Consider the following 14,133-nt stretch of genomic DNA (forward strand, 5'->3'; position numbering starts at 1 on the left):
TAAGTGATATGTTGGAAAATTGGCTCACCTAAAGGATGCAAGGAGGTGAAGTTTGGAGCAAAGTGATCGATTGCCCATCACATTCGATTGATTGGTTTTTAGCTGAGAGGATTAGCTGCCGAAGAATTGAGAACAATCGATCGCTCTTGTCCAGAGACGTTCAGAAGCTCTTCCTCTTCAAAGCGATTGATCACCTATAACAAGCGATCATTCAGAAGACTTTTCCACGTGTTTTCAGGCCTCTCTCCATGTGCTTTGTCTCTCCATTTCAATGCAACGACTACCTATTCATTTATGAGGTCTAGGGGCATTGGCTATTTGCTGGGAGAGCTAGGAAGGCACTTATGGATGTTTGTTGACTTGTTTCAAGGCTTCCCACTCTTTGGCTTTATGAAGGGTGGTTGAATGTTGGGTGTGCAGTTGGAGGAGCTTCCCTCCCAAGTTCAAAGGCTAATCTACACCAACATTATAAAAGGGAGTTGATGCAAGAAAGTAAAGAAGCTGAGGGCAAGTGAGTAAGCCAAGAAAGCCAAGAAGAGAGAGTTCAAGAGTTGGAGTCTTGTAAGTCTAGAAATCAAGGAGAGGAAACTAAGTGAGAGAATTCACAAGTACATTAAGGGTTTGAGCTATGGGTTAGAGGGAAAAGAGACCTTGGGGAGATAATAGAGTTCTAAGGAGGTTTCTTTGTAAACCAAAGGTGTAACTTATTCTTTCATTAGTGAATTTTCTCAAGGGGATCACCAAGAGGACGTAGGCATAGCCGAACTCTTATAAAATTTATGTGTTCTTTGTGTGCTTGCTTATTTTTTTGAGTGTGTGAGTGTTTAATTCATCCTTGTGAGTTGTGAGGGTTTGTTACGTAGTCCATTGAGAACAAGATCAAAGGGAGTTTCCGCACAACATGATATTGGTGGCGGGGAAATTGAACGTAAGACCTCTAGTGTAGGAATAATGCTCTTAACCAGCTATAAGGTCATTATTTAATAGATTATACTGCGAAGAAATTTAATAAGACTAATAGCTTGATTAAGGCCCTGAGTGTTATTTCGAAAGATCAAATTATTACTATGATGCCAAATTTTCCAACATATGGTAAAGAATCCTTTAAGAAAAGAAGGTGAAACCTGATGCCATTGGGACATGATCCTCTACATTAGCACGTGGGGTTTCATGCCAAAATCTTGTAAAATGGACCAGAATTGTTGTGCCTAATTACAATCCTGCATAATATGATTTGGGATTCAATAAAGTTATGACAGAAGGATAACATTGTAAATTTGGCAAAAGGTTTGACAAAAAAATAAAATTTGCTGAAAGGGAAAATCCTTGATGCTTTAAAATGTCGACATTATTGATTGATCGATTTACCAAGAAAGCAACTATTGAAATAATTGGCCTGACAAAAGCAAAAGAAACCGTGTGCTCTCACTACGGTAACTACACGGTTTCCAACTTTACTCTCTCCTCTCTCTCTCTGCTCGCTACTTATCTCTCTCTCTGTGTATCTCTTGACTGAGGCTGTTAGCTTTGCTTCTTGTTGTTGGATTCTTGGCTGATCTTGAGAAGTACTTTTTCTTTGTGAGTTTCTGGTTGGCTTGCTGGTCTTGTGCTTGTTGTCTTACCAATTCTATCTGGCTTTGTAATTTTTCTTTTGGTGTTCAGGTAACATTAAGCTAAAGCTGCTGCCGTACTTTGTCTCCATTTCCATAATTTCTTTGTTCAGGTAACATTAAGATAAAGCATTTGCAGTTTTTAGTTGAGATGGCATCATATTTTTGTTTCAAATGTTGAAATTGCTGCATAGCATGATTATATGTTGAATTTCTCTGTTTCTCTCTGCTGAATTGGAAGTACAAAGTAATGTTCTCTTGTTTGCTAAGATGGACCATACTTTGAAAGTATGACGACATAACATATAATATGGTCCAAATTGACATGTTTGCTGAGTTGTTGTTTCCTTTTCTTTTGCTCTGAAACTTGTTTTGCTGCTTATATGCCTTCAACGCCCGTATTTTTTCTCTGGTTCATTAAATCTGTTGGGAAAATGGCTCACCTAAGGATACAAGGTTGGTTTTGGCGCTGAAAGGAAGATTTTGAATCTGCCTAAAGGCGACCGGTCGCTAGGCATTTGCGACCGGTCGTTTTGAAGCAGATTCGAAGTCTGGAGCAACATCAACGAGCGACCGGTCGCCAGTTCTTTGCGACCGGTCGCAGGAAGCTAGCGACCGGTCGCTTAGCATTTGCGACCGGTCGTTTAGAAGCAGATTCAAGGTCTGGAGGGAAAACCAAAAGCGACCGGTCGCCAGTTCCTGGCGACCGGTCGTCCCAGTCGTGCTGTGACGATTTCTTACGCGTTTTCAACAGTGTTTTCAATGGCTATCGCTTTCCACAAGATTTCAGAGGCTTAGTGGGTCACTTCTGAGTTAAATGAACGTTGACTACCTGCTGGATAGTTGGGAGAGCACTCATGGCTAATTGGTTATCTTATTTCAAAGATATCACTCTCCATTTTCTGGTGTAAGTGGGAGGTGGCTGAGTTGGATTCTATTTACCTACTTGATCTGACATTTAGTCTAAGTGGTGACTAAAGGGAAGAACGTGGAGGACAAGCTGATATCTTATCTCTTGTCTATTGGCTTGTGTAGGAAATGGGGTGAAGTAAGATAACACAAGAGGAGAAAACAAGTTGAATAATTGTAAGTGGAAGAAGCTGGTATTCAAAGTTGAGTTAGAGCTGAAGTTTTAGTAGTGTGTTCAGAAAAACTAAGGGGAGAGCAAGAGAGTTCTCTAAGTGTATCAAGGTGTTGAGCAAGGGTGTGAGAGAAACAGATTGTGAGGGTAGTGTTCTAAGGGGGTTTCCTTTGTAAACCAAAGTTGTAACCTATCTTCATTAGTGAAATTTCTCAAGGTGATCACCAAAGAGGATGTAGGCAATTTGCTGAACCTCTATAAACACTTGTGTCATTTGTGCTTGGTTAATTTCTGTGTGTGTGTGTAAGACTCATCCATCATTGAGTTCTTTGTCCAAAGTCCATCAACAACAAGATCTTAAAAGGGCAGTGAGTTAGTCATTAATTCTCAACAAGTGGTATCAGAGCTGTGTTTGGCAGCTGGAGCTAGTTCTTCTCTTGGAGTGCTAGTGTGTTGAAGATGGCAAGTGACATGGAAGCTGAGAGTGGTAGCAGTTCACAGCATATGAAGCCACCACAGGCAGCAAGTATGAAGGTGGAGTTAAAGCCTTTCACAGGGAAGGAGAACTTCACTCTTTGGCAACGAAGGATGAAGTCAGCTCTTACACAACAACAGCTCCATGTAGTGTTGGTTGGCAAGGAGAAGAAGCCAGCAAGCATGACGGATGATGAGTGGGGAGTTCTTGACGAGTTAGCCAGAGGTGCTATCGAAAACTATCTCTCCGATGAGGTGCTCATCAACGTGATAAAGGATACAGCGAAGCAAACATGGGAGAAGCTCGAAGAGATGTTTGCAGGGAAATCGTTGTCCAACAAACTCTTCCTCAAGGAAGAACTCCTGAATCTTAAGATGGAGGAGGGAGGAAATCTAATGGAACATCTAAGTAGTTTCAATAGATGTGTTGCTGACTTGCAGAGAATGGATGTGAATTATAGTCCGGAGGATAAGGCTCTCATGTTGTTGACATCCTTACCTTCGTCCTATAAACACTTCCGAACCACTCTTATGTTCGGAAAGGTTACTCTTGATTTTGAGCCTGTGGTGCAAGACATCATGACACACCATAGGATGACTCAACGTTCGGGAGAAAACTCTCAAGGTGAAGGTCTAGTTGCAAAGACCGGAGAGAGAGGTCGTTCAAAGAGGCGTGAAGGCAAGAAAGGCAATAGAGGAAGGTCCAAATCCAAGGCGAAAGATGGTTGTTTCGAGTGTGGGTCAAAGGAGCATTGGAAAAAGAATTGCCCCATATGGAAGGAGAAGAAGAACAAAGGGAAGAATGCAGCAAACACAGCGGAGGATGTCACGGAAAGTGATGGTGAGCTTTTGTGTGTTAATAGCAATGTTAAAACAAATGCATTGGCTAATTCTTCAAGGTGTTCCTCTTCCGATTGGATTTTGGATTCCGGATGCTCATATCATATGTGCTCAAACAAGGAGTGGTTTGACACGTATGAGAAAGAAGATAGCAGTGAAGTGATGATGGGGGATGGCTCAATGTGTAGAGTCAAAGGAACCGGTACAATCAAGGTAAAGATGCATGATGGGGCTGTTAGGACGCTTGGAATGGTAAGGCACATTCCAAAGTTGCGTAAGAATCTCATTTCCCTTGGAACTCTTGATAAGAATGGTTATTCATTCAAAGCAAATGGAGGGAAACTCATAGTCTCAAAAGGTTCACTTGTGATTATGAAGGGTGAGATTCAACCTAATTGTCTATATAGGTTGTGTGGTACAACAATCATAGGTGGAGCAGCTGTATCTACAAGCAAGGACTCGGAAGATAAAACTCAGCTTTGGCATTTGAGGCTAGGGCACATGAGTGAGAGGGGCATGCAGGAACTACACAACAGAAAATTGTTGAAAGGTGTTCAAAGTTGCAAGCTTGAGTTCTGCAGATTTTGTACCATGGGAAAGCAATCAAAAATAGCTTTCAAGCAGCGAAACAAAGAGGAAGAAAGCACGGGTGTGCTAGATTATATTCACACGGATGTATGGGGGCCATCACCGGTTAAATCGAAGGGTGGAGCTCGCTATTTTGTGACTTTCTTGGATGATTTTTCCAGGAAGGTTTGGGTCTACTTCATGAAGGAGAAATCTGAGGTCTTCACCAAATTCAAAGAGTGGAAGGCGGAAGTAGAGAACCTAACCGGAAGAAAGATCAAGATCCTAAAGAGTGACAATGGTGGTGAATATAAGGACAGCAAGTTCCTTGAGTTTTGCAAAAGTGAAGGCATTAAAAGGCACTTTACCGTGAAGAAGACACCCCAACAAAATGGAGCTGCGGAGAGGATGAACCGAACTCTCATGGAGCGTGAGAGATGTATGAGAATTCATGCAGGGTTGCCCGAATCTTTTTGGGCAGAAACGGTTAACCACGCTGCCTATTTGGTTAACCGATCGCCTTCAAGAAATCTTGAGTTCAAGTGTGCAGAGGAGGTATGGTCTAAAAGGTCAATCGATTATTCGAATCTTAAGGTGTTTGGGTGCAGTGCATATGCACTTATTCCTAGTGATGAAAGATCCAAGTTGAAGCCAAAGTCTCTTGAATGTATTTTCATTGGATTTGAGAGTGGTGTGAAGGGCTACAAGCTGTGGGATCCAGTGAACCACAAGAAGATACTCAGCAGAAATGTTGTGTTTGATGAGAAGACCATACCTATGAACAAAGTCAAGAATTCAGAGGCAAAGGAGGATGTTGTTGAGAAAGAAACAACCTTTGAAGTTCCACTCAAGAAGGTGTCAAGAAAGACTACTCAGAAACAGCCAACTGAAGACGTTCAGGAGGAGGTGGAGTCCGACATTGAAGAGGAAGAAGCTGGGCAGCATCAACAACACACTCAAGAAGAAGAAGAGGCTCAAGAACAGGTGGAGCCATCATCTATAGCTCGGTCCAGGCCCAAGAGAACCATCAAACCACCTCAAAGGTTTGGATGGGAGATGGATGCAGTTCACTATGCCCTAAATGCTAGTGAAGAAGAACCAACCACGTTCCAAGAAGCTGTTGAGAACAAGGAACGGGAAAGTTGGATGGAAGCTATGATGCAAGAGATGGAATCTCTACACCAAAACTCAGTTTGGGAGTTAGTTCCTAAACCCAAAGGTCGCAAGGTTATTGGCTGCAAATGGGTGTTTAGGAAGAAAGAAGAAATGCATGAGAAGGGTGCCACCTTATTCAAAGCTCGGTTGGTGGCAAAAGGATTCTTGCAAAAGGAGGGAGTTGATTATGATGAAATCTTCTCTCCGGTGGTGAAACATACTTCTATACGACTACTACTCTCCATAGTAGCACAAGAGGACATGGAGGTGGAGCAAATGGATGTGAAGACTGCTTTCCTTCATGGTGAATTGGAGGAAGACATCTACATGAGCCAACCTCAAGGGTTCATTGAAGCAGGGAAGGAAAATCTGGTTTGCAGGTTGAAGAAGTCTTTGTATGGACTGAAGCAATCTCCAAGGCAGTGGAACAAGTGCTTCGATTCTTACATGATGAAGATTGGGTATAGAAGATGTGAATCTGATTGTTGTGTGTACTCTCATGCATTCAAGGATGGTAACTTCATCCTTTTGCTTCTTTATGTTGATGACATGCTAATTGCATGTAAGGACATGTCAAAAATCCAGAATTTGAAGACATTACTTGGAAGGGAGTTTGACATGAAGGATCTTGGTGCTGCACAAAAGATCCTAGGAATGGAGATAAGGAGAGACAGAAAGGAAGGCAAGTTGTGGCTGTCACAAAGCAAGTATATTTCCAAGGTACTTGAAAGGTTTAATATGATGGATTGCAAACCGGTGTCTACTCCTTTGGCGGAGCATTTTAAGTTAAGTGCAAAAGAATGTCCTTCTACGAATGTGGAGAAGGAGGAAATGAGTAAAGTTCCATATGCAAGCTTGGTAGGGTGTCTCATGTATGCAATGGTGTGCACACGCCCCGACTTAGCCCAAGCCGTTAGTGTGGTGTCAAGGTATATGGCGAATCCTGGAAGGCAACATTGGACAGCAGCAAAATGGATTCTCAGGTACTTGAAGGGCACCAAAAGGCTTGGGATATTGTTTGAAAGACAACAAGGAAAGGCATGTGTGTCGGGGTATGTAGATTCTGATTATGCAGGAGATCTAGACAAGAGGAGATCCACCACAGGATATGTCTTCACTTGTGGTGGAGGACCGATTAGTTGGAGAGCAGTGTTACAATCGGTTAGTGCCTTGTCTACTACGGAAGCGGAGTATATGGCTTTAACGGAAGCTTCAAAAGAAGCGGTATGGCTGAAGAGATTGGCAAAGGAATTCGGGATAGCTCAAGACTTGGTGGTGATTCTAAGTGACAGTCAAAGTGCTATTTGCTTAGTGAAGAATCAAGTGTTCCATGGGAGGTCCAAACACATTGATGTGAGATACCACCGGATAAGGGATTGGGTGAATGATGGAGACATCACAATAATGAAGGTTCATACAAATGAGAACGCTTCAGATTGCCTAACAAAGCCAGTCACAACAGCTAAGTTCAAGCATTGTTTGAGCTTGCTCAATCTTGTTACATGCTAAAGATTGAGGTGGAGTTCTTGAGAGTTATTAGGACGATTCTCAAGACATTACAGATGTCCTAGAAGGCAATGATGTCCACAAGGAGTATTAGGCTCGCCATGGTGGAGATTGTTGGGAAAATGGCTCACCTAAGGATACAAGGTTGGTTTTGGCGCTGAAAGGAAGATTTTGAATCTGCCTAAAGGCGACCGGTCGCTAGGCATTTGCGACCGGTCGTTTTGAAGCAGATTCGAAGTCTGGAGCAACATCAACGAGCGACCGGTCGCCAGTTCTTTGCGACCGGTCGCAGGAAGCTAGCGACCGGTCGCTTAGCATTTGCGACCGGTCGTTTAGAAGCAGATTCAAGGTCTGGAGGGAAAACCAAAAGCGACCGGTCGCCAGTTCCTGGCGACCGGTCGTCCCAGTCGTGCTGTGACGATTTCTTACGCGTTTTCAACAGTGTTTTCAATGGCTATCGCTTTCCACAAGATTTCAGAGGCTTAGTGGGTCACTTCTGAGTTAAATGAACGTTGACTACCTGCTGGATAGTTGGGAGAGCACTCATGGCTAATTGGTTATCTTATTTCAAAGATATCACTCTCCATTTTCTGGTGTAAGTGGGAGGTGGCTGAGTTGGATTCTATTTACCTACTTGATCTGACATTTAGTCTAAGTGGTGACTAAAGGGAAGAACGTGGAGGACAAGCTGATATCTTATCTCTTGTCTATTGGCTTGTGTAGGAAATGGGGTGAAGTAAGATAACACAAGAGGAGAAAACAAGTTGAATAATTGTAAGTGGAAGAAGCTGGTATTCAAAGTTGAGTTAGAGCTGAAGTTTTAGTAGTGTGTTCAGAAAAACTAAGGGGAGAGCAAGAGAGTTCTCTAAGTGTATCAAGGTGTTGAGCAAGGGTGTGAGAGAAACAGATTGTGAGGGTAGTGTTCTAAGGGGGTTTCCTTTGTAAACCAAAGTTGTAACCTATCTTCATTAGTGAAATTTCTCAAGGTGATCACCAAAGAGGATGTAGGCAATTTGCTGAACCTCTATAAACACTTGTGTCATTTGTGCTTGGTTAATTTCTGTGTGTGTGTGTAAGACTCATCCATCATTGAGTTCTTTGTCCAAAGTCCATCAACAACAAGATCTTAAAAGGGCAGTGAGTTAGTCATTAATTCTCAACAAAATCTTCGTTTACCCAAAACAAAAACCTCTTCAAAGTTCAATCCTTTTCATTTTTCAAGCCATTTATGATCATCTTTGCATTTATTCAGTCGAGTGTTTGGATTTTTGTATATTTAATTAGGGAACTTCTTGTTTCATTGAGTAGTCTTTGCAGCAGCAGCAGCAGCAGATTGCCAATGGCGTTGAGCACCGAAAGAACCTCTGCCTTTCTTCCTTCAGCTGATCAATCGGCTCCTCATCAATGGAACCACGATGTGTTTTTGAGTTTCAGGGGTGTAGACACTAGAAACAGCTTTGTCTCCCATTTATACCATGAATTGCAGCACATGGGCATTAAAACATTCAAGGATGATCCAAAGCTTGAAAGAGGGACAACTATTTCTTCAGAGCTCTTCAATGCAATCCAAGAATCAAGGCTTGCAATCATTGTTCTCTCGCAAAACTATGCTTCTTCTTCCTGGTGCTTGGAGGAACTTACAAAGATTCTCCAATGCATGAAATCCAAGGGCACAATTCTGCCAGTGTTTTATAATGTGGATCCCTCTGATGTAAGAAAACAAAGCGGAAGTTTTGCAGGCGCGTTCGTTGAGCATGAGAAAAGGTTTAGGGAAGACATAGAAAAGGTGATGCACTGGAGAGCTGCTTTAACAGAAGTTGCCAATTTATCTGGGTTGGATTCAAAGAATGAGTAAGCACGAATTAGCAATTTCCACATGTCTTAATAAGACCCATACTTGGGTTTTTTGTAAGCCAGTTTTCACTTTGTTGTACCTTTAGACCTTGTTATATCTATGGCTTATACTTTTGACTTAATCATTGTTCTTCCTTGTAGGTGTGAAAGAAAGCTCATTGAAAAGATTGTTGAATGGGTGTGGAGCAAAGTGCATCGCACATACAAATTGTTAGATTCCACAGAGTTAGTAGGAATTAAGTTTACACCTGAGCAAATAGACTTGCTTTTAGCTCCTTCAGATGATGTTCGTTTTATAGGGATATGGGGGATGGGCGGCATTGGCAAGACAAGCATTGCTAAGCTAGTTTATGAGAGCATTTCTATTCATTTTGAAGTTAGCTGCTTTCTTGCTAATGTTAGAGAGGTTTCTGAACGTGGTCATCTTGTTGATCTACAAAGACAGCTTCTTTTCCCGATCTTGAAGGAGCAAATTATTCGAGTTTGGGATGAACAGTGGGGTACCTATTTCATTAAGAATTGCTTATGTAATAAAAAGGTTCTTCTCATTCTTGATGATGTGAATGAATCAAGCCAACTAGAGAAATTGGTTGGAGAAAAGGATTGGTTTGGCAAGGGGAGTAGAATCATCATTACAACTAGAGATGAACGGTTGCTAGTTAAGCATGATATGCAGATATCATACAAGGTAGAGGGATTAGGTGATGATGAGGCTCTTGAGCTCTTTAGTCGGAACGCCTTTAAAAAAATTGAACCTGAGGAAGGTTTTCAGGAATTGTCTAAGTGCTTTGTAAATTATGCTAGAGGCCTTCCATTAGCTCTTAAAATTTTGGGATGCTCTATGTATAAGAGAGATCGAGATGAATGGAAAAGTGAGTTGGATAAGCTACGGAAAATTCCTGAGTCAACAATTTTTGATTTGCTCAAACTAAGTTATGATGGACTAGATGAGATGAACAAGAATATATTTCTTGATATTGCATTTTTCTATAAGGGAAAGGGCAAGGAGGAAGTAATTGAAATACTAGATAGTTATGGCGTATGTGGTCGTATTGGGATAAATGCTCTCATTCATAAATCGCTTTTAACTATCGTCCGAAACAACATTGTTGAGATGCATGATTTGATACAAGAAATGGCATTGGAAATTGTTCGCCAAGAGTATCCTGAAGAGCCTGGTGGACGCAGTCGATTGTGCCATCATAATGACATTTCTCATGTATTTCTAAAAAATACGGTAAGAAGTTACGTAGAAAATATTATTTTGTGTGTTTTTTTTTTGAAGAAATATGATTTCTTTCTAACTCAATTTTAGACTTGAATATGGAATTAGCTTTTCCTTTACTATTCTTTATTACAGGCAACTAACAAAATTCAAGGCATCACCTTAAGGATGGCGGAACTTGAAGTGGTGGATTGGAATTGTGAAGCATTTTCTAAGATGCTTAACCTGAAATTTCTTGAATTTGATAATGTGATCATTTCTTCAAACCCCACATTTCTTCCTAATTCCTTAAGAATTATGAAATGGAATTGGTATCCTTCCAAATTTTTCCCATCAGATTTTCAACCAATTTTCCTTATTAGAGTTGAGATGCGTCACAACAAACTTGTTCGGCTTTGGGATGGAAGAAAGGTAAGATTATTGACCCTATGCCATCTTACAAATTTTTTGAAAAAAGTAAAAGTTTTTTCGGTCGCTAATTATATATTCTACTTTGTTTTCTGAATTGTACAGGACTTGCCCAACTTGAAATATATGGACCTCGGTTACTCTAAAAACTTGGCAACAACCCCAAATTTCACTCGCATTCCAAAACTCGAGGAGTTGAATCTTGAAGGGTGTGAGAAATTAGTTGAGATTCATCCGTCAATTGCAGATCTCAAATGGCTAAAAAGGTTGGATTTTGGTGGTTGCTCAAAAGTAAAAAAGATTCCAGAATTTTCAGGAGAAATGAAAAATTTGTTAATGCTTAATTTAGGGGGGACGTCCATTGAGAATTTACCTTCATCAGTTGGATGTCTTGTTGGCCTTTCTGCTTTGCATCTAAGCAATTGTAAAAATCTCTTGGGTCTTCCTAGTGCAATTTGTAATTTGAAGTCTCTTGCATGGCTTCTGGCGAATGGATGTTCAAATATTGAGGAACTCCCAGAAAACTTGGGGGAGATGGAGTGTTTAAAATGGCTTCGTTTGGATGGAACTGCTATAAGACAGCTCCCACGCTCTATTGTTTGTTTGAAAAATCTGGAATATCTACTTTTGAGTGGTTGTGGATCAGAGGCTAATAAATCAAGGTTTTGGTGGGGCCTTCCCGGCTTATCTCAAAGAAAAGATTTTGTGATGGGTTCGCTACATGGTTTATGGTCTTTAACGGAATTGGATCTGAGTGATTGTGGTCTTTGTGAAGGGGATCTTCCCGGAGATATTGGCTGCTTATCCTCTTTACAAGAATTAAAGCTTAGTGGAAACAATTTTTTTACTCTTCCTGCAAGCATTAGATATCTTTCTAAGCTTAAGTCATTTTATGTGGATAGGTGCCAAAGGCTTCAACAATTTCCTCATCTTACATCAAATTACTTAGTATATATAGACATAGACGATTGCACTTCCTTAATAATGTTTCCAGGTCTGCCAACGTGGAATGGAAACATAAGAAATTATGATGTTAAGTTGAGTTGTGTGAATTGCTTTGGATTGGTTGAGAATGAAGGCGGCTGCGATAGTTTAATACTTGGAGTGCTATGGAGATTCCTTCAGGTTCTCTCTTTCTATCTGTCTCTCGTTGTTTGCTATAGTAGTAATAATAATAATTAACAAGTTACTAACCTATGCATGGTACAGGTACAAGTTGGCCAATTAAACATTGTAACTCCTGGAAGGAGAATTCCAGAGTGGTTCAAAAATCAAAGTGTGGGAGATTCCTTAATTGTGGAGCTACCTCCGGATTCTTGTAGCACCTGGATGGGGTTTGCTTTATGTGTTGTCTTTGAAGAAGATCACCCAAATCCAGCTCATGACCTTTCTGAATTTCATTATTTTACAATTGACTGTTCCTCCGGAGAAAAAGAGCTTGCGTATGTTTGGTTAGAGATAGGGCATGTTGTGTCAGATCACCTTTGTGTATTTTATGTGTCTCGTGAGGATTGGAATAGGCAATGCAGTCAGATGAAGATTTTATTCCAAACTTATTATGAGAATCGTGCTAGGCCCTTAGACAGAAGAAATTGCTCGAGTATAAAGAAGTGTGGGTTGCGTTTGGTGCACGAGCAAGACGTGGAACAACTCAACCAAATCATGATGATGAACCAAGCCATCAACATCAGCATTACTGCTTCTCCTCGCAATTCAGCTGATGCAAGTGCAAGTGGTAGCTCTCAACAAAAATCTCTCCGCTGCAAGAAAAGCTATGCTCTTGCCAAAGGGTTTTTAACAAAACTTGTAAAGATTTTCTCCCTCTTTTTAACAACTGCAGTTTTTATGAAATCTTTCAACAATGGTGAAAAATGGGAGTGCTTAGGACTTTTGATTTGGAGGGTAACCACTTTGATTTCCTACTTAGGCCTTGCCCCCTCTTATTTTTCACTATTGTTAAAAAGTTTAATCAAAAGTGTTGTTCTTAAGAGAGGAGCTAAATTTTTGCTAACTTTGTTAAAAACTCCTCCTCCTCAAGTGTCTGCACATAAATACTTGAAAGGCCAATAATGCTCTTCTCACAATTGATATTGTTAGTAAGTCACCGCCGTCTGTCTCCCAGCACTAGATCTGTACTTCTATGCTGCAATGTACATACATTTTGCTGTGATGTAAATCTTGTTTTGTTACTCCAATCGCTCATAAATAGGACATATTGTAACTTTTTTTCCAGCATTGATAGTGTATAAAACCAAGAGTGCTGTTGAAGCATTGAGAATTGATCTGATCTTCAATTGCTTTGTTGGAACTCCTCCCTTGTCTGCTTAATTGATCGTGTCTTTGATAGTTTGTGCAATCTCTTTCAATATGCAGTCTTCTCTTATTTATTTAGCATATCTTAGTTTTAAATAAATTATGCAACATACTGGAATTATGAGAGGTTCATTAATAAATATCACAATATGTTGATTAGAATTAGGCAGTGCTAGTTGTATCTTGAATTAAACTGTAGTATTTAACTTTTAGGAATATGTGGTTGTTAAACTCAGTGTCTCATAAAATGATCAAAACCTATAAGATGAATCCTGCAGGTTCTTTAGGGAAACTTTTGCCATTTTGTTAGATGAACTCCAAAAAACCCCAAACTGTAGGAACCCATTTTGGATTGTCTCACTATGAGTTATTTCTCCAACTTTCGAAATGAAATTGATGCTTCTAGTTTTGACTTGTGAGAATCAACAATTATGTTAACTCATTCATTATTGAAACTGGTCTTATTATATATTTATTATTATTATTTCTATTTGGGGACAAACACTCAACAAAATGGACTGTTAGTTTAAAAAACTGAAATTCAGGACACCATGGCAAACGTATTTTGTGGGTTGTGTAGAACTGAGGATTCTCGGATATATTAACCCATGCTGCAGTGGGTTCATGTTGAATATCACACTACAAGTTGTAAGCATTCAAAGAGCAGCAACTTTGAGCTAGCTTAAATAGTTGGCCCTCCAACATGGATGAGTCCCTTTCCCACAATGATGGAGCCCATGCATCCTCATATTCTCGTTGCAGGCGCGGTGGTTGGATCATTTTCCCATTCATCATCGGTCTCTCTCTTTCTCTTGATCTCTGTTCTTTTAGTTTGTTAACTCATTCTAGTGATTGTCGAAAATAATATTAGAGTTATAATTCTCATAATGCTATTTTAGACACACAACATTGACCACCTTAGCTGACCACCTTATTTGGCAATTGATGTGTCAAGTCATGTCAATTAATGAAGGTTGCCATGTGTATTCTATTTTTTTATTTATTCTCTTTTCAATAATCCTTTAAAAAAAAAAAACTGAAATAACAAATTAAAAAACCCTAGCGTCCTTGGTAAGTAGCCTCATGTATGTTCTCAACTC

At 40.3% G+C, this 14,133-nt stretch overlaps 1 protein-coding gene across 2 annotated transcripts; it reads left to right on the forward strand.

The window, feature by feature from the left end:
• The first annotated feature begins 1,423 nt into the window (after positions 1 to 1,423).
• On the forward strand, positions 1,424 to 13,000 carry LOC110761535 (TMV resistance protein N). Of its 2 annotated transcripts, none has more exons than XM_021964020.2 (7): positions 1,424 to 1,578; positions 1,663 to 1,723; positions 8,542 to 9,084; positions 9,229 to 10,324; positions 10,448 to 10,723; positions 10,826 to 11,845; positions 11,930 to 13,000. In XM_021964020.2, exons 3-7 carry the CDS (start codon positions 8,573 to 8,575, stop codon positions 12,788 to 12,790), a joined length of 3,765 nt encoding a protein of 1,254 aa, XP_021819712.1. In that variant the 5' UTR covers positions 1,424 to 1,578; positions 1,663 to 1,723; positions 8,542 to 8,572; the 3' UTR covers positions 12,791 to 13,000. The 2 variants fall into 2 exon arrangements, with proteins under 2 accessions (XP_021819712.1, XP_088101096.1); XM_088244970.1 differs by having other exon boundaries at positions 1,434 to 1,565.
• Positions 13,001 to 14,133: the final 1,133 nt, after the last annotated feature.

Source organism: Prunus avium, chromosome 8, assembly GCF_965620075.1.
Source record: "Prunus avium chromosome 8, drPruAviu1.hap1.1, whole genome shotgun sequence".
In the NCBI taxonomy this organism is placed as follows: domain Eukaryota; kingdom Viridiplantae; phylum Streptophyta; class Magnoliopsida; order Rosales; family Rosaceae; genus Prunus; species Prunus avium.